Here is a 20,959-nt window from a genome sequence, read left to right as displayed (position 1 = left end):
ATTTTATTAATAACTTTAGTTGTTGGTGGTATCTAGGAGTTGTGTTTATCTCTTGTACATCAAATGGATCGTTCTTGGATGTCAAAGGATAGGAGATCAAAGGATTATGCAGATGGGGTAGAAAGCTTTATCGCATTTGCATTACAATATTCCACATATAAAAACTCCATGAAATGTCCATGCCTTCAGTGTGGTAATATGATATTCCACACTCCTCAAAAAATTAGAGAACATTTATTCTTCTATGGAATTGATCAGAGTTACCATACATGGTATTGGCATGGAGACGCTGCTCCAAGTGGACCACCAACTAGTAGGGTAGAATGGCATCATACAGTTGAATTTAACGATGTGGATAGTACAATAGAAATGGTTCAAGTTGCATATGATGATCGTAAGAATGACCCAAAATTGTTTGAAACATTACTTGAAGATGCTAAAAAACCTTTATATCCTGGTTGTAGAAACTTTACAAAGTTATCTGCATTGGTCAAATTATACAACCTGAAAGCACGATATGGATGGTCTGATAAAAGCTTTTCAGAGCTTTTAAGTATTCTTGGAGATATGTTGCCTCTAAACAATGAGTTGCCTCTGTCTATGTATGAAGCAAAAAAAACATTGAATACATTGGGAATGGAATATGAGAAAATACATGCATGTCCCAATGATTGCATATTGTATAGAAATGGGTTGAAGGATGCAACTTCTTGTCCTACTTGTGGAACTTCAAGGTGGAAGTTAGATGGAACAGGTACTAAAAAGAGGAAGGGAGTCCCTGCAAAAGTAATGTGGTATTTTCCTCCTATTCCAAGATTTAGAAGATTGTTTCAGTCCCCAAAAATTGCAAAAGACCTCATATGGCATGCTCAAGAAAGAGAATTTGATGGTAAAATGCGTCATCCATCTGACTCCCCATCATGGAAGCTAGTTGATCACAGATGGCCTGATTTTGCTTCAGAACCTAGAAATCTTAGACTTGCCATTTCAGCAGCTGGTATAAATCCTCATAGTTCAATGAGCAGTAAACATAGTTGTTGGCCTATTATAATGGTTATTTACAACCTTCCTCCTTGGTTGTGCATGAAAAGGAAGTTTATGATGCTATCTTTATTAATATCAGGTCCACGACAACCTGGAAATGACATTGATATTTATTTGGCACCATTATTGGATGACTTAAAAATGTTGTGGGATGTAGGGGTTGAATGTTATGATGTGCATCAGCAAGAGGTCTTTACATTAAGAGCTGTTCTACTATGGACAATCAATGATTTTCCTGCATATGGAAACTTATCTGGTTGTGTAGTTAAAGGATATTTTGCATGTCCCATATGTGGGGAAGATACATTCTCTCACAGATTGAAGCATGGGAAAAAGAACTCATATACAGGTCATAGAAGATTTCTTCCTTGCAACCATCCTTTTAGGAAACAAAAGAAGACATTTAATGGTAAACAAGAGTTTAGCTCACCTCCGCAACCATTGAGTGGAGAAGAAATCCTAAGGAAAATTGGTGTCATTTCTAATTCATGGGGAAAAAATAAAAACTCCCGAGGCAAGTTGAATGTCAATACTACAAATTGTTGGAAAAAGAAGTCCATATTCTTTGATCTTGAGCATTGGAAGTACCTACATGTTCGTCATAGCTTGGATGTAATGCACATAGAGAAGAATGTTTGTGAAAGCATCATTGGTACCTTACTCAACATTCCAGGTAAGACGAAAGATGGACTTAATTCTCGCCTAGACTTGCTAGAGATGGGCTTAAGGTGTGAATTGGGGCCAAGGTTTGAATCAAATCGAACTTATCTCCCACCTGCATGTTATACGTTATCTAAAGTGGAGAAAAAGGTTTTTTGCCAAACTTTATCACAATTAAAGGTTCCTGAAGGTTATTGCTCTAACATGAGAAACCTTGTGTCAATGGAAGACTTGAAGCTTTATGGTCTTAAATCGCATGACTATCATACATTAATGCAACAGTTATTGCCAATGTCATTACGATCCCTTTTGCCAAAGCATGTAAGACATGCTATTTGCAGATTGAGTTTTTTTTTCAATGCTCTGTGTAGCAAAGTGGTTGATGTGTCTGCACTGGATAAGTTACAAAATGATTTGGTGGTGACATTATGCTTGCTTGAGAAGTACTTTCCACCTTCTTTCTTTGATATCATGTTTCATCTTACTGTACATCTTGTAAGGGAGGTGAGACTTTGTGGACCAGTTTACCTAAGGTGGATGTACCCATTTGAAAGATTCATGAAAGTTTTGAAAGGGTATGTACGAAACCGTAATCGGCCCGAAGGTTGTATCGCTGAATGCTATATTGCAGAGGAAGCTATTGAATTTTGTACAGAGTATTTATCAAATGTAGATGCGATTGGGATTCCTATTAGTGCAAACATTGACCAAAAAGTTGGGCACCAATACCTGGAGGTCAAGTTGTGACAATTGATTCCAATTTGTGGTTACATGCACATCATTATGTTTTAGAGAATACAACTATTGTTCAACCTTATATTGAGTAAGAACCACTAACACTTAATATTTGTGTCTGATACTTAAAATAACTTTAAGACATTAACTTTGAATTTCTTATAAATAATTACATAGAGAGCACATGGAATGGTTGAAATTGAAAAATCCTCGTCAATCAAAAAGACAAAAGTGGCTCCAGGATGAACACCTGCAGACTTTTACTTATTGGTTGAGAAAAAAGGTATTGGAATGGTGTTATAATGTGAAGTATTCTTTTTACTAATGTTTAACATACATAATAACTATTATTTATAATTACAGATTGAAGCTGCAATTGGTAATAATGAACCTATATCTGAAACCCTTAAGTGGATAGCTCATGGTCCTAGCCATTATGTCTCTAAATATCATGGATATGTCATTAATGGGTGTCGATACCATACCAAGGAACGAGATGACTTACGAACTACCCAAAATAGTGGAGTTAGTATTGTAGCTTCAACAATGCAAATCGCAAGTGCAAAGGATCAAAATCCAGTGTTTGGTGAGCTTTGTTTCTATGGCATTATTACCGAGATCTGGGACCTTGATTATACCATGTTTAGGATACCGGTTTTCAAGTGTGATTGGGTTGATAATAAAAATGGCATAAAAGTTGATGATCTTGGCTTTACATTAGTTGACTTTAGCAAAATTGCTCATAAATCAGATCCTTTCATTTTGGCATCCCAAGCTAAGCAAGTATTTTATGTGCAAGACCAACTTGATCCAAGATGGTCGGTTGTTTTGTCAACTCCTCAAAAAGATTTCTTGGATATGGAAGGAGGTGAAGACTTTGTTGACAATTCGATTGAACACCATCCCTTTATAGGGGCATTGCCACAAATTGAAGCGTTTGATGTAATGGATGACTCAGATGCAACATGTATGCGAGGCGATTGTGAGGGGATTTGGATTGAGAACAAATCCTCTATGTAGCTATATTTTAATGCTAATGTATGAATAAAGGCCATGGAATGGGTTGCAACAGCCACAAAATAGGTAATTTTTATCCTTTCTTTATTTTTTTGCACAAAATATTGATCATTCTTTAACATCTCCCAATAACATATTTACTAAAACCTTTTCCCTAAATTGTGCATGGAAGATACTAAATTAGTTATGTTTGTGAGTAAAAAAATTATGAAATTTTTTATTATCAATATGCATGTTGTGTTTTCCAAACTTAATGTAACACAAACCGATAGTCCAAAAGCATTCATAAGTTCTTATGGACTTGATGAACTTGTTGAAACCACGTGCTCCTTCCATGTTGATTCTTATAGGAAATTCCTACTGCAAATTAAGCTTTCTTATACAAAGGCCCTTGGGTTGCTTAAAATAAATGAAATGTTAAACAAAGCGGGACAAAAAAAAGTTTAAATGAAGTGTTATCCTTGTTATATGATGAACAATTCTAAAAAGATCTATTGAATTCATGATCTATTGCATTTCATTGTACAATGATTATGGATTTGTTTCTTTGAAAAGTTATGTTTTACAATTATTCTTTGACTAGGTTATATGCAATATAATTTTAACTAATCTTTATCATTTTTTATTTTTTTTGTTACAAGAATGGAGACAAAGGAAGGAGAAAAACCCATGAAAAGGAAGTACAGAGGGATGACACGGAAGCATATGATTATAAAAAACAGAAGCAAGGGGGTTAAGTTGTCGGTTAAGTACAATCTTGATGGCATTTTCATAGGAGAATCAGCAGTTCATCTAACAAGCTACTTAGGCGTGTTAGCACGCACTATGGTGCCAATAAGATATAAAACTTGGCATGTTGTACCTAAACAGTTGAAGGATAAGTTATGGGACAGCATTGAGGTAACCATTTCTTATTTAAATCACTTTGATGCAAAATGTCTATCATTCTTAACCTCTTGAAATTACTAAAGTTTGGTATTAATGTGCAGACTGTTTTTTCATTAAATCATAAAAGCAGGAGGAATTGTATGTTAACAATGGGAAAATACTTTCGGTCCTTTAAGAACTTGCTAACAGTGAAGTACATTCTTCCTTTTGAAGACCAACCGGAGCTCCTCAAAAGACCACCAATTCAATATACTTTTATTGAGGATGAAGATGGACAATATTTTTCAAAGATAGATTGTCTGACAACTTTAAGGTATAATTAAGACTCTTTACATACCTCTTATTCACATTCATTAATTATAAAATTTTAATTTATAGGAATATCGAGAAATTCAAAAAGAAAGAAGAAAGAGAAACATTTATAATCACCATCTAAGTAGGAAAGGATATGCCGGTCTTAAGGAAGAGATGGTAAGTGTAAGCCTATTAATTGTTTTTTATTTATTTTATGCATAATACATAATAGGGTTATATGATAATTATATTATACATTGTCCTATTTTGAAAGATGGTTGCAAGTGGATCAATTAAAACTATTGATCGAAGCATATTGTGGAAGAAAGCAAGGGAAAAAAAGGACGGCACCTTTGATGAAGTGGCCATACCAGTAATTGAGAAAATAGTAAGTGAATATTTTTCAATTTTAATTACATATATTTATAATAAGTTATTTACAATAACAAATTTGCAATTTAACTTTATAATTAATATTTTTTAAGGACAAGCTATTGAAAGAGTCTCAAGAGAATGGTAGAAGTGTTAGTGGAAGTAATGATATACTTGTGGAAGCATTGGGTACTCCTGAGTATAGTGGTCGAGTTAGGGCCAAAGGGAAGCACTACACACCTCGCCAATATTTCAATAGTGCTGCAGATCGTGCTGTCAGGGATTTCATAGCAGCATCTAAAGAAGAACAAAGAATATTTCAGGCAGAAGTGCTAGCAAAACTGACTCAAGTAGGAGTTGTTACTCCCCAATCTGATGTTAGCAGTTCAAACATGAAGCAAAAACAACTTCTCCTACCAGAAGCAGTGGATAAGCCAATCTGTAAAGTTGAAGATGTGACCCCACCAGAAGCAATAGAACCACAGAAGAAGGTATTTATTCAATTAAGCTAATTTGATGACAAAGTTTCCTCTAATACGAGAAATAATTTAATTTAATTTTGTTGTTTGAATTAACTTCAAATGTTGGTGGCAACATATATGGTCTTCTTTGATGTGGCAACATATAATAGGATATGTCTAAATTATGGGTTGAGTTATATGCAATGGACTGAAATGTTATCATGCAAGTTTGTTGCAATTGAATGTAAATGAAATTGCATTTATCATTGTAATAGGAGCTATAAGGTGATTGATGATGATAATGCATTTATGTTAGTTTTGTATAAACCCACTAATATTGAAGTGATTATTGTGAATTGAGTTTTGTAGGTTAGAAAATGTGAGCTGGCCATAGGCACCAAGGAAAATATAGTGGCAGGTGGAACAATTATACTTGAATGTGGTCCCAACTATTTAGTAGTTGTTGATGCTCCTTATGATTCAAGTGCACCCCTTCCCATTCCTATTCCTGGACAAACTACTACTGTTGGGGCTGCAATTGGTTACCAAGTTTTGTGGCCAACTGATTTGGTCATCATCCGTACTCCCATCTTAGTAAGTAAATTTAATTACCAAACTTTATAGTGACTTTATATATATATATATATATATATATATATATATATAACTAGTTAATTTGATTTGTACCATGGTTCTTAATTGTACAGGCATCTAAGAAAGCAAAGAAACAAAAAGTAAATGAAGTTGAAGTCAAATCCAAGGGTGAAAAACCACAAGATATGAAAAATTTTGAGACATTGGTTGGCCTCATGCTGAGTACATCAAGAGCATACCCTATAAACTTCCCAGAGGATGTTTTTGGTGAGAGTTTCAAGACCTTCATGATGAAAGAAGATATGGAAATGATAATATCATCAAAAGAAGTGTCATCCAATTGTATTTTATACTACATCTGGTAAGGGATTTTATAATTTTTGAATGACTTTTTACAAGATTATGAGATAGAAGGTTATTTTCTAATGACCTATAATGATTGTTGATAACTTGTCATATGGGTTATAATCAGGCATTTGCATAGAAAGTTGATTGATGCAAAGCAGGCCGAACGATATGTTTTTGTCAATCCAGCATTGGTCTCAAAAGCTGGAATAGGAGAGGGAAGCAAGGAAAACAGGTCAAGGGTTATTGCAGATCGACTAAAGAATACAAAGCATGCTGAATATATGCTTATTCCATACAACCTAGAGTAACCTTTTATCCTAAATATCAATATGGTGTTTGTAAGTTAGTTTGTGATGTTTGAATTTGTGGATACTATATTACAATTTTCATTTCTTTTCTTTAGTTTTCATTGGGTGTTAGTGGCATTGGAGATGAAGAAAATGATTGCATATTACCTTGATCCAATGGCATGTCAACCATGTGATGATCTTAAGGACATAGTTAACATGTAAGTATATATTTTCTCCTATTTTAATACAATTGATAGTGTTTAAATAACATCTTTTTAATTCTTTTTGTAGGGTAATGAGAATCAACCCACCGGAAAAACAGAAAACATCAAAGAGGGAGCCAACTTGGGTGAAAGTGGTTGTAAGTACTTATTTGTTTAGATTAAAATATATTGCTTCACCACTTAATTTATGAAAAAATTAGAAAATGGATGGTTATTAATATGATCATCAATAAGATGCTAAAGAAGTAAGAACATCATTCTAGTGTTTATTGCAATTGTTGATACTTTTCCCATAGTGCCCAAGACAACCAGGTAGTGTGGAATGTGGGTATTACGTGATGAGATATATGAAGGAAATCATTGCTAATCCAAACCAACTAACATCAAAGGTTTGCACTCAATTCAATTCATATGGTTGGTCATTTTACTATAGCATTTTTTTTTTTTTTGGTCAATTGAACTTAGTGAATTGTATATGTCACTCCAATTCAGTTTTGTGGGAAGAAATCATATAGTGAAATGGAAATTAATGAAGTTCGATCAGATTGGGTTATGTTAGTGACTCAGTTAATCATTACTCATGTTTGAAAGTACCTCTTATAACTTATAGTCTAATACAACTTCATATTCTTTTAAAGATGTAGTCAATATTTTGTTAATGTTAATTTTATAATGGATTTATTCACAATGATAATTTGTTAATGTATATCTTTGTACTCCTAGTTGGCAGTGTTTTCAATATGGATCATTTTGGGGGTTGCTCTATTATGATTGATGTATAGTTGGCATATTGAGAGGTGAAGCCAAGTAGACATGGTAGGTGTAACAACTTTTGTATATTTCCTCTACAAATTATTATCAGTTAGATTTGGAGAAATCCTACAATAGCATAGCTACAAAAATTTCTGCATGTCCAAGCTCATTTTCGTAGAGCCTTTAGTTTCATTACATGTGCATGAATTAGGAATTTGTCTATTCTCTACAAAAGCATTTTTGGTCTTTAAGATTACTAGCTTTATAAACTTCTTTAATCTAAATTTATAAAGGTCTCCTACTATACTAATGGGCTTAAAGTCTATAATATCTTGTACTTCCATTTTCTTTTACATACAAAAATAGGAAGTTAGTTTAAGACTTCTTACAAATAAGCCTATGGAAGGAAATAGCACCTCTTACTAATTGGTTGTTAAATTGTTTATTATATATTCTTCAGGTTGTACAAAAAGGCATAGGTCATTCTATTAACAACGTCACTACTGCTCTTGATGAAGGACACCTACAAACAATTCAAAATATATCATCAAAAGAATTTTGAGGTAACATGTTGTGGTTATTGTAAGTTTTATGAATCAATTCCATGTTTAGAGATCATTTCATGCAAGTTCCATATTTAGATAATAGATATCCTCATATTATTAAATGTTGATATACTAATACAATAAGAAGAACATAGATATTTTAACACAATTTTATAATTTTACATAAATATGTTAATTTAAAATTTTATAATTTTTTGGACTTCTAGTTTTTTTTGTTTTTTTTTTCATTCCTTAGTTCCTTCTCATGCAAAACATCTAATGTCTTGTACAACCTATAAGAAGAATGAGAAGATGTTAATGGTTGAAGTTTCATAAATAAGATAAAAATCATACCAAAATAGTCAATGAGATAAAAACTTTTTTTTTTTGTTTTTAAAAAAAAAAAATAGAATAAGAGTTCTAAAATATTTAGAAATTTGGTGTAATAAAATTATTGGAGTTTGTTGAGTTCTTTTGATATTTTGAAATTTATTGCAATGGAAGAAAGATATTTTGGAAATTTAAAAATTGGCATATACACATTTCATTTACAAAGTTGCTTCTTAACTATTTGTTAATACTAATAAATATGTAACCCTCTCAATTATTTTGCAGATTGAGCATCTAGAAAGTGAGTTACAACCATCCTTTTGCACTTGGAAGAAAAATGATGTAAAACTAGATGTAGTGAAGGTTATGAACAATTTAAAGTTGAGAAGAAGAAGTTGTAAAATTGTTGGTTTTAGTTGTTGATTATATATGATGTTTATGGATAAATTGTAATAGTGAAAAAGGGAGACCATATTTGATACTTTTTGTCAATGGAGATTCTTAAATTAAGTTTTCATTATTAATTTAATTGTTGATAGAAAATTATAAAACAGGGCATAATTAGGACATTTTAATTTCTGGGCTATTAAAATTTTATATGAGATAAGATGACGCTTTTTTAAAGCGTCATGCTTTACTTGAATAACAGAAGATGACACTTCTCAAAAGCGTCAAGGTTAATGTTAAAAAAACATGGCATTTTTTTTTAGTGTCAAGGTATAAAATGCTATACGATGACACTTATTATGAGTGTCAATGTTGCTCCTACAAATAAAAAAAGCTATAAGATGACACTTATATTGAGTGTCAATGTTGCTTCTACTTATACAATGACACTTTATTAAGTGTCAAAGTTGCTCCTACAAATAAAAAGTTATAAGATGACACTTATATTGAGTGTCAATGTTGCTTCTACCTATACAATGACGCTTCATTGAGTGTCAATATTGACATGAATGAAATTATTAACATATGATGACACTTATAAAGCGTCAATGTTTCAAATAATGACACTTACTATGAGCGTCATGGTTGACGTGCAAAGAAAATGACGCTTCTAAAAGTGTCAACGTATGTGATTTAAAAAGATGACAGTCTAATATATGACGCTTTTAAAAAGCGTCATCTTATATCTATCTTGACACTTAAAAAGCGTCATCTTTTGACATTTTCCTTGTAGTGCAATAGCAAATTTAGATTGACAAGATTAGTGCCTAAACAGACTTCTTGAAATTTATCTATCATGTACCAACCACTTGATAATCACATGGAAATATTATTCAACAAGTTTTTAATAGCATTTAATGTGCATTAAATCACATGGAAACATTAAGTGTACACCAAAGGTCCATTGGTATCTTGTGAAAACCAAGTGTCAAAAAGATAGACTTCTTTCATTGTAAACTTAGTGATTCTTGTTAAAGAAAAACTTGTCTCTCTTTATTTAACTTATTATATGTTTAACAAAGTATAAAATAAGCAAAGTTACTTTTGTTAGATCTCTTTATACTTCTATACATATTCAAGAAAGGTTAGGGGTGTTTGGTGAACCAATTTAATAACTTAAAGTGACATAATAATTTAATTTAAGTTATTAAGTAAATTAAGTATATTTGGTAAAATAATTTAATAGTATGATTTAAAGTGAAAAATAACTTTAAATAATAAGTAAAAACAATTAACTTATTTTTAAATTCATATCTTTATTTTATTTATTTTTATTTTAATTTACTCTAATTACCTCAACGATCTCTTTTGTTACTTTACAACTTCTATTGTTACTCGACTTCCTTTACCTTAATTATAATTTATGATGATAAATATGTCAATTTGATAATTTAAAATTAATTTTAAATTAATTTTATCAAATAATATTAATTAAACAATAAGTTTTTAATCAATAATTTAAGTATAATTTAACTTAAATCATTAACAAATAAGCATTAAATTTAACCAAACAACTCTTAAGCAAATTAAGTTATTCTTCCTAGAAGTTTTTGGGGATTAGAAAGCTAAAGTTGCATAAGAAGTATTATAAAAATTAAGAATCCCAAGAGAAGTGATAAAATAATTTCAATAGAACTTCAAAATTTGTGGAGATTTTGTTAATATGAGTTGTGGACACACAATTCAAGAAGAGAAGGTGTTGATAAGCAAGTTTTAAGGACTTTGCCTGCAAAAACAAGAACATGTTTCTTCTGCCATACAAAATGTAAATAGTTAATAGCTTGAAGCATGTGAAAAGTGATTGAACAAGCTTTTGAGGCTGTCAAACCTATCATAAAAGAAGGACGAAAATATAAAGAACAAGGCAACTACCCTAATAAATTTTAGGTTGAAGTGGAGGTTCAAAATTCAAACACTAGTATGGTCATACGGTAAAGGTGGAAAAATGAAAAATAACCATGGCCCTGGAAGAGGTAATTTGAAAACTGAGCCTATTTTAGCCTACCAATAATATAAATTAATGATACAAAGTATTTTTTTTTTCTAATATTTGAAAAATAAAAATTTTCAAGTATTGAAAAAATTAAAAATTTTTTTTAAAATTATTATAAAAAACACACTCTAAGGTGGTATTTGTTTTTTGACTAAATAGACAAAACCAAAACAATTGACTTTTTTTATTCAGTTAAAAATAATTCATCGACATCAATCAATATAACTAAACTAAACTTATTGATAACAAGTTCACTTTAATTTTATTGATTAATATCAATAAAAATGAAATAATGATTCAAAATTATTGGTCGTTGGTTTTAATCTTGACAAAAGGCTCGTCAAAATCTAACACGGATATCGGGTGCTATCAAATTTGGTTGAAATTTTGGATCTCTAGAATATATATGATTAGAAATTCTTAAGGGATTATAAGTACTGATGCTCCCCTTATCTTGTTGGGCCTGGGTCTGAAGTTTCTGCATTTAAGGACCATAGTATTTTGGTAATTGTAAGTGATGATTAATGAATTAGATAGCAAAGTAGATATAAGTAATTGATTAATTTCTAATTCAGTTAATTTCATTCATCTCTCTTAAGATTTTGATTAAATACATATAATTCTCATCAATTTGAAATTTCATTAAATATCTCTGATATTCTTTTTATTTGTTATTTTTAGTTATTCTCTTCTTATTCGAAATACAAAAGATATTCTCCTCTCTATTATATATATATATAAATTTCCTATCCCTTATTTTTTTTAATTATTTTTTATCTTTAAATTTCAATTTTTTGAAAAACTTTGATTATATTAAAAATTAAATAAAAAACAATTTTTATAATTTTAATAAAAAATTATTTGTAAATTTTATGTGTTAAAAAAAAGGGAAATGAAAAAAATAATTTAATTATTTTAATAACTATATATGTAATTTGGATATGGTGGGGAGGGAGAAAGTAATAGTTCAACCCTCTGAGTTTTTTTTTTTTTAAAAAAATCAAACTCACCCCTAACCCACTTATGCTTCTTCTAAACTCGTCTAATTAGAGGCGAATATTAGGAAAAATTCGAAAAATTCGCCTCATTATTTACCACTAGTTAGTTTATCTTATTTTAATTAAATCTAATCATAAAATGTTTTAAATACTCATGCATGGGGACTTGTTTCATTTTGAAAGTTGATTTAATAATCTTTGCTTACTATTTTGATATGTTATGAGCAACCGCCCTGCATGAATAACTATGTCAAGTTTTAAAAGACTTATTCACATCTTAGATCTTTGGGTCCACCCATGAAATGACCATTATCCCCTTAGCTTTATTTGGGTTAGTGCTACATGCACTAGCATTTTTTAATAAAGATAATACAAATAGGAAGCCTTTTTGTTTAACAAATGTTGAAGGTGGGACAATTCTAATACTGGTGTGAAAAATGAATACCATCCCAACATTAGAAAAGGGGGGAATTAATATTTCTAATTGTATTAATTATATGAACAGTAGAGAAGAATCACAAGAGATCCAATATCTAGATATTGGCTGTAACAGTCATACAATAGAGTCCAAAACAACTTCAAGCGAGAATCTAGAGGACAACTTTTAGAATGTAAAAGGAAAATGACATGTAAAAGATAGAAACATATATGTATATTTTGGAATTGTTAGATCAAAAGAAAGTGATGACTGGATTGTCATTTATTCACGCAAGAAAAAAATGTGTACACTGAAGGGTGTATCCATTGGAAAAACGTATAGACTACAAGCATGTGTAGCTCTCCTTGGACTTTTATCTGCTAATAACAGATGATATTTTTGCTTCTTTGTCCATGATTTTATGAGGATGATATCTAAGTTTTCTATGGATTATCATTGACAACCGCAAGAAATGGTCCTAAGGTGTTTGTATTGAATAATTAAATTCATATAAACTTGTAACAAAAATGAGATAATTAATAAAAGAATTATATGTTGTTAGATTGTGAAGCTTAAATCAATATTATTGCACTTTACTTGGAATATCGGAGGTTGAGTTGTCCAATTTGTTCACGGGAATAGAATTCCCCATTGAGCTCGTGGGGATCGAGCTGCCCGATCAACTTACGAGGGTTAAAAGGAGTAGTCTTACTATTTTATTTTTATTTTTTTATATGATAATTGATAAGTTTGTTCATATTATATATTTAACCTTTTTATATTTAGGGTTTTATTTTTTGGAAAGTGTGATGTAAATGAGAGGTCTTTTTTCAAGAGTTTCACCATCGTAACTCTTTTCATTTATTTTGATAAGTAGATTATGGAGTGTTAATGCAAGTTCTTTGATTGTCAAACTACGCTGAAAATGTTGTCTCTTTCTTTATTTTCTCCCCCGTAGCGTGTGATTAGGATAATATACGGTTGAAGTGGCACGGAATAATCGAGATTTGGAAAAAATTGAAAGCTAAGACGAGCACCCTTCTCTCTCTATCCTAGCCTCCATGACTCGACCAGTTTTGTTAATGCGTTGCGGGATGATCCACCGTCGCTCATTGCAGTCTCAGCAGCTTTTTTCATGGCCATGATCCGGAGACGAAGGGTGTTCCCTTCCTCCGACTCCATCAACTCTCTACCTCGCTTCTCAACCTCAGTTGCAGTAATAAAACCTTCTTCCGACTCTTCCATTGGCAAGGCTAGCTTCAGTTCCTCCACCATCACCACCCTGTTAAACCTTTGCTCGGCATATAGTGGCCACGCCACCATTGGCACGCCGGCGCACACAGCTTCAAGCACTGAGTTCCACCCGCAGTGAGTCACAAACCCTCCAACAGAGGCGTGATTCAAGACGGCCACCTGAGGCGCCCACGACTTCACCACTAGGCCCCTCTCCTTGGTTCGATCCAAAAACCCATCTGGGAGAAGGGAATTCAAATCTGGGTCCGGTGGTGCTAAAAAACGCCTGCTCGGGTCCTTGGAGGGTGGGCTCCGCACTACCCACAAGAACCTCTGCCCACTCCTCTCTAACCCAACCGCTATCTCCTTCAACTGTTCTTCTGAGAACAAACCCAAGCTCCCAAAACACAAAAACAAAACGCTGCGTTTTGGTTGAGATTCGAGCCATGTCAAACACTCGGGAATGCCGCCACCTCCCCCTCCACCGCCACCGGATCGATCATCAGTTGCAATTAATGGTCCTATGCAGAATATTGGTGAGGTTGGACCGTCAAGGACGCAGAGCCCATCCAAAATCGTTTTGACAGCTCTTGGTTCCAGAGCTTCAAAGGTGTTCACAATGATTCCAGCTGATCTTGGCAAGTGTATGAACATGTTTAGGAAGAACTCATAAGCCTTATCCTCTCTGTCAAGTATCGGTTTCGCCATGTCAGAGGCCGGTACCGGCGGTAAACCCGGAATATGCAGATGGGTGTTGAGGTCTTTAAAGCTTTTGGTAGTCTGCTGGTGAATGAAAGGGAGGTAAAGGTAGGAAGCGAGGCAGCAGGCGCCAGAAGTGAAGAAATAGTAGCATGGAATGTTGAGTTGAGCAGCCACAGAAAGCGCGGTTGTACAGAAGGAATCAACGATTAGGGCACGGACGGAGGAATTGTTGGAGATGGACACAAGGGCCTGGTGGACGTTAGGGTTGTTGAGGCGGAGGAGCTCGAAAGCAAGGGTTTCATGGTTGGGAGAGGAAAAAGAATCGAGAGGGAGAGAAATGGTGGGGAGGTGGTGGAAAGTGAAGGAAGGAATGGTGGAGGAGACGCGGGCGAGATAAGGAGCAGTAGAGCCAGTGTTGTAAGGTGGAGTGACAATGAATATGGTGATGGAGAATGAAGGATGGTGTTTCAGTATAAGCTTTCCAAGCTCCACCATTGAGATGAGGTGACCCATCCCTGGTGATGGATACAAGACAACACTCTCCATTGCTTAGACTGAGAGGGAGAGAGGTTTAACTGTTTAAGGATCAGTCTCTTCATTGTTAAATAGTGCAGAAAGCAAAAGGACAAGGGGGAGAAGTCAATCATCAAAAAATATATAATGATTTAAGGTTGAGATTTCAACTGTTAGCACCACTGTGAAAGAGAATGGTAGGACAGGTTTGAGAGAGGATGGTGGAAAAGGAAGACGGGTAGTTTTAGACTTCAATTATTTCCCATCTAATGGTCAATCGATGGATGCTTGGAATGCATAAGAAAAGATGCAGAGCAAACCATGTGCAACCCAAGCAAAATGGAGGACGACATGGACAATTTCGGATCCTATAGGCTTCTTCCAATAATTACGAAGGAATTTTGAGAGGTCGTTTTTCTATGTTTTAAAAAAATGTTTTAGTTGAAATATTTAGAAAACACTTTTTACAAGTTGGAAAACCATTTATAATGGTTCTTGAAAAAATATATTTTTATTAAAAACACTTCACAAAAAACATTATTTAAACACATTCTTAGGGCCTTTTTAATAATTTTTTTTAAAAGTATTTATAATTTAAAACATATTTAAAAAAAAGTTGACATTTTATCAAATGTAGAAAACATTCTTAAAAATTGAAAAATAATATATAATGTTTTATGTACAAACACATTTTATTTTTTTTTATTTTTTGCTTTTTGTTTTTTCTTTTGGTTTTTTTTTCTTTCTTGGTTTTTTTCTCTTTCAAACAACCTACCTTCATTTCAAATGTACAATGCAACTTAAAGTCTTTTTAATAGTTTTTTTTTTTAAATGCATTTCTAATTTAAAAGATGTTTTTTAAAAAAGAAAATACACATTTGATAAAACGTTGAGAACATTTTTAAAAGATTTTAAAATCATATATAATGTTTTATGGACAAACATCATTTTTGTTTTCTTTAGGCTATGTTTGGTTCCCGGAAAATTTGAGGGAAAATACGAGGGAAAGAAAATACAAAGGAAAAGTAGAAGGAAAGAAAAAGTGAAGAAAAATAAAAAAAATATATTAAAAGTTGATAAATTATTTTTTTTGTTACTTCAAACTCATTTTATTTATTTTAACTCATCAATATAAAGATTAAATAATTTAAAAATATATAAGTTTTTAATTAGTTTTAATTATATTTGATTTTCTTTGATATTTTTCATAGGACAACCAAACATGAGAAAATCATTTTCCTTAGCATTTTTTTTCTTTCCTTTGTACTTTCCGGGAACCAAACATAGTCTTATGTTTTGTTTTGTTGTCTCTTTCAACCGGTGTGCCTTTGTTCCAAATGTCTAACACAATTTAAACTCTTTTTAATAGTATTTTTTTTAAAGTATTTGTAATTTAAAATACGTTTTTTTTATAAAAAAAAAATTAGACATTTGACGAAATGTAGAAAACATTCTTAAAAATTTGAAAAATCATATATATTGTTTTATGGGCAAACATTATTATTATTATTATTATTATTATTATTATTGCTTTTTGTTTTGTTTTGTTTTTTTTCTCTCTTTCAAACAACCTATCTTCATTTTAAATTTCTAAAGCAACTTAAAGTCTTCTTAATAGTATTTTTTTTTTTAAAGTATTTCTAATTTAAAAGATGTTTAAAAAAAAACATTTGATAAAATGTAGAGAACATTCTAAAAAAATTGAAAAATTATATATAATGTTTTATGCACAAACACGGTTTTTGTTTTGTTTCTTTGTCTTTTTCAAACTGTCTGCCTTTGTTTCAAATGTCTAACACAATTTAGAAGATTTTTAACTGTGTTTTTTTTAAAAGTATTTCTAATTTAAAAAAATAAAAATTAGACATTTGATAAAATGTAAAGAACATTCTTAAAAAATCGAAAAATCATAGATAATGTTTTATGGGCAAACATTATTATTATTATTATTTTTTGTCTTTTGCTTTTTGATTTTTTGTTTTATTTTTCTCTTTCAAACAACCTAACTTCATTTTAAACGTCTGATGCAACTTAAAGTCTTTTTAATAGTTTTTTTTTTTTTAAAAAAAAAAAGAAAATCTACTTTAAAAGATATTTTTTATAAAAAAAATTAAATAAACATTTGATAAAATGTAGAGAATATTCTTAAAAAGGCGAAAAATCGTATATAATGTTTTATGGACAAACATTATTATTATTTGGTTTTTGTTTTTTGTTTTTTGTTTTTTTTTTCTTGTCGCTTTCAAATGGCCTATATCTCACGTAATTTAGAGTCTTTTTAATAGTATTTATAATTTAAAAGATGTTTTTTAAAGAAAAATTAAAAATCATATATAATGTTTGATGGACAAACATGATTTTTTTTTGGGGGGGATTTTTGTTTTGTTTTTAAAGTAAAACCTTACTTTAAAAACATGGTTTAAACTCCCCTAATTTAAACACAAAATATCTCCCTAATCATACGTCAAAATATCCTAGAACCCTAAAAGAAAGATTGGTTTATTAAAATTATAATTCGCTTATTTTCTATTTAAGATAGAAAAAATATGTTTTCATGGTCTTATTTAGAAATATAAGTAGAATGAGAACTCATTTTTCTATATCTCGATTCATATCATTCGATTAAAAATATTTTTTATTTAATACATTTTTAAGTCAAAAGTAATATTAGAGTATTACCTTTTAATCACATATATAAATACTATTTTTTTTTCTTGAAAGTGAATAAAAATTTAATTAAATTATTCTTATTTTCTATTTTATTTTAAACTTTCAAATCAAAAAACATATAGATTCTCTTTAATTAGTGTAGATCGGACTAACATATGGATAGTTAACTATGTACTTACAACCACTAGTACTTAATCATAATAACAAATGTAGAGCACATTTGATAGTAAATTTAGAAAATAATTTTTAGCATTTCTAATACTTGAATTATTAAAAAAATTTAATTGTTAAAAATGTTAAAAAATATTTTTTAAAATTACTGTCAAATAAGTTCTTAAATTAATAAGATTAATGCCAAAACAGGCTTCTTAAAACTTATTTATCATGTACCTAACACTTGATAATCACATGGAAATATTATTCCACAAGTTTTTAATATCATCTAATGTTCATTAAATCTATATCTACTCTTTTCGAAAATATATTTATTATAGGCCAACTGTAAGTAGTAAGTAATCGTGAGTCGTTGAGAGACACCTTAAGTGTACACCAAAGGCCCATTGGTATCTTGTGAAAACCAAGTGTCAAAAGATGGACTTCTTCATTGCAAGCCTTGTGATTCTTGCTCAAGAAAATCTTGTCTCTCTTTATTACGCTTATTATATGTTTAACAAAGCATAAGCAAAGTTGCTCTTGTTATGTCTCTTTATACTTGTATATATATTCAACAGGCTAAGCAAATTAAGTTAGTCTTCCTAGAATTTTTTGGGGATTAGAAAGCTAAAGTTGCATAGCAAGTATTATAAAAATTAAGAATCCCATGAGAAGTGATAAAATAATTTCAATAGAACTTCAAAATTTATGGAGATTTTGTTAATATGAAGTTGTGGACACACAATTCAAGAAGAGAAACTGTTGATAAGCAAGTTTTAAGAACTTTGCCTGCAAAACGTGAACATGTTTCTGCTGCCATACAAAACGCAAGTGCTTGATAGCTTGAAGCATGTGAAAATGATTGAACAAACTTTTGAGGAGGTTAAACCTATCATAAAAGGACGAAAATATAAAGCAGCGATAGGAACAAGGCAACTACCCTAATAAATTTTTGGTGGAAGAGGAGGTTCAAACACTAGTATGGTCATATGGTAAAGTTGGAAAAATGAAAAATAACCATGCCCCTCGAAGAGGTAATTTGAAATCAGGGCTTATTACTATCCTAACCCGAGATATGTGTGATAACATAAATTAAAAGTGTATTTGATAGTGATTTTAGAAAATAAAATTTTATTTTTTAAGTATTAAAAATGTTAGAAATACTTTCTAAAATTATGATAAAAAATACGCCTTAAATCTTTTTAAAAAAATGCATGATTCAAAAATATTGGATGTTGGTTTTAATCTTGATGTAAGCCTTGCCAAAATCTAAGATGGAAATTGAATGCTATTAAATTTGGTTGGAATTTTGGACCTCTAGAATATATACTATTAGAAATTCATAAGGGATTATAGGTACTTATGTTCCCCTTACTTTGTTGGGCCTTGGTATGAAGTTAAGTACCATAATATTTTGGTAATTATAAGTGATGATTATATTCATAAGTGGTGATTAATGAATTAGATAATAAAGTAAATAGATATAAGTAATTGATTTCTAATTGAGTTAATTTTATTCATCTCCTTTGAAATTTTGATTAAATATATGTAATTCTTATAAATTTGAAATTTCATTAAATATCTTTTATATTATTTTCATTTATTAATTTTAGTCACTTTTTTCTTATTCGGAATAAGGGAAATAGTCAATGAAATTTCAAACCACATATATATATATATATATATATATATATTATTTTTAAAATTTAATTTTTTGAAAAACTTTAATTATATAAAAAAAAATTATAAATAATTTTTTTTTTAATTTTAACAAAAAAATATGGCAAATTTTATGTGTTACAAAAGGGGAAAATGAAAAAATAAATTAAATTAAATTATTTTTATAACTATATATAATCGGGATATGGTGGCGAGGGACAAAGCAATAGTCCAACCCGTCTTAAGTTTCAAAAAAATCTCAAACACATCCTTAACCTACTTATACTTCTTCCAAACTCGTCTCATCATAGGCAAAAACCAAAAAAAAAAATTTGCTCCATTATTTACCACTAGCTAGTTAGTTTACTTTATTTCAATTAAATCTAATTGAAAAATGTTTTAAATACTCGTGCATGTGGGACTTTGTTTCATTTTCAAAGTTGATTTAATAATCTTTGATTACTATTTTGATATGTTACAAGCAACCGGCCAACATTAATGAATGACTATATCACATTTCTGACATTATTCACATGTTAGACCTTTGGGCCCATCTATGAAATGACCATTGTCCCCTTAGCCTTAATTACTTGGGTTAGGGGTGTCACTCTAATATTTTCAATAAAGATAATCACAAATAGGAAGCTTTATTTTTAATAAACCTTCAAGGTGGGACAGTTCTAATAATGGTGTGAAAGATGAGTACCATCCCAACATTGGAAAAGGGGGGAATTAATATTTCTAATTGTATTTATTATATGAATACTTGAGAAGAATCAATCACAAGATGTTCAATGTCTAGATATTGGCTGTAACAATCACACGATAGAGTCCAAAACAACTTTAAGTGAGACTCTAGAAGACAACTTTTAGAAGGTAGAAGGAAAATGACATGTAAAAGAAAGGAACATATATATATTTTGAAATTGTTAGATCAAAACAAAGTGACAACGGGATTGTCATTTATTCACGCATGCAAAAAAAAAATCTGTACACTGAAGGGTGTATCCATTGGAAAAACGTATGGATTTCAAGAATGTGTGGCCCTCCTAGGACTTTATCTGCTAATAATAGATGATATTTTTGCTTCCGTGTTCATGACTTTACAAGCATGATATCTAAGTTTTTATGGATTATCATTGAAAACTGCAAGAAATGGTCCAAAGGTGTTTGTATTGAATAATTAAATTCATCCAAATTTGTGATAAAAATGAAATAGTTAAGAAAGGAATTAAACCTTGTTAGATTATGAAGTTTGAATCAATATTATCGTATTTTGTTCAAATGCCAAGGATCAAGCTGCTCGGATAGCTCGCAAGGATCAAGTTGTTCGACCAGCTCGCAAGGGTTGAGTTCCCCATAAGCTTATATGAATTGAGTTGTCCGGTCAATTTGTAAAGGTGGAAGGGGTAGCACTTTTTCAATTTTTTTTTTTTAATTTTTTTATGTGATAATTGATGAATTTACCCTATTATATATAATCCTTTTATGTTTAAAGTTTTATTTTTTATTTTTATAAAATGCAGCCTCAATTGAAAGAGTTTTTTTATTAGAACTTCACCACTATAATTCCTTTCATTCATTTTGATTATTAGATTATTAATGTTGGTGCACTTCA

The 20,959-nt window shown here is 30.8% G+C and overlaps 2 protein-coding genes across 2 annotated transcripts; one reads left to right on the top strand and one right to left on the bottom strand.

The window, feature by feature from the left end:
- Nucleotides 1–4,912: 4,912 nt before the first annotated feature.
- LOC104882211 (uncharacterized) lies at nucleotides 4,913–8,922 on the top strand. Its single transcript, XM_059743414.1, has 10 exons — nucleotides 4,913–5,026; nucleotides 5,124–5,501; nucleotides 5,841–6,065; nucleotides 6,179–6,426; nucleotides 6,538–6,921; nucleotides 6,995–7,064; nucleotides 7,224–7,316; nucleotides 7,651–7,743; nucleotides 8,141–8,243; nucleotides 8,841–8,922. Exons 1-5 carry the CDS (start codon nucleotides 4,913–4,915, stop codon nucleotides 6,719–6,721), a joined length of 1,149 nt encoding a protein of 382 aa, XP_059599397.1. The 3' UTR covers nucleotides 6,722–6,921; nucleotides 6,995–7,064; nucleotides 7,224–7,316; nucleotides 7,651–7,743; nucleotides 8,141–8,243; nucleotides 8,841–8,922.
- A 4,404-nt stretch (nucleotides 8,923–13,326) lies between these two features.
- On the bottom strand, nucleotides 13,327–14,969 carry LOC100256130 (UDP-glycosyltransferase 88A1). The gene has a single exon (XM_003634045.4). It carries the CDS (start codon nucleotides 14,890–14,892, stop codon nucleotides 13,459–13,461), a length of 1,434 nt encoding a protein of 477 aa, XP_003634093.1. The 5' UTR covers nucleotides 14,893–14,969; the 3' UTR covers nucleotides 13,327–13,458.
- Between the last annotated feature and the right edge of the window lie 5,990 nt (nucleotides 14,970–20,959).

Source organism: Vitis vinifera, chromosome 16, assembly GCF_030704535.1.
Source record: "Vitis vinifera cultivar Pinot Noir 40024 chromosome 16, ASM3070453v1".
NCBI lineage: Eukaryota > Viridiplantae > Streptophyta > Magnoliopsida > Vitales > Vitaceae > Vitis > Vitis vinifera.
Note: the sequence above shows the minus strand (reverse complement) of the source record. Positions and strands in the feature narration are given on the sequence as shown.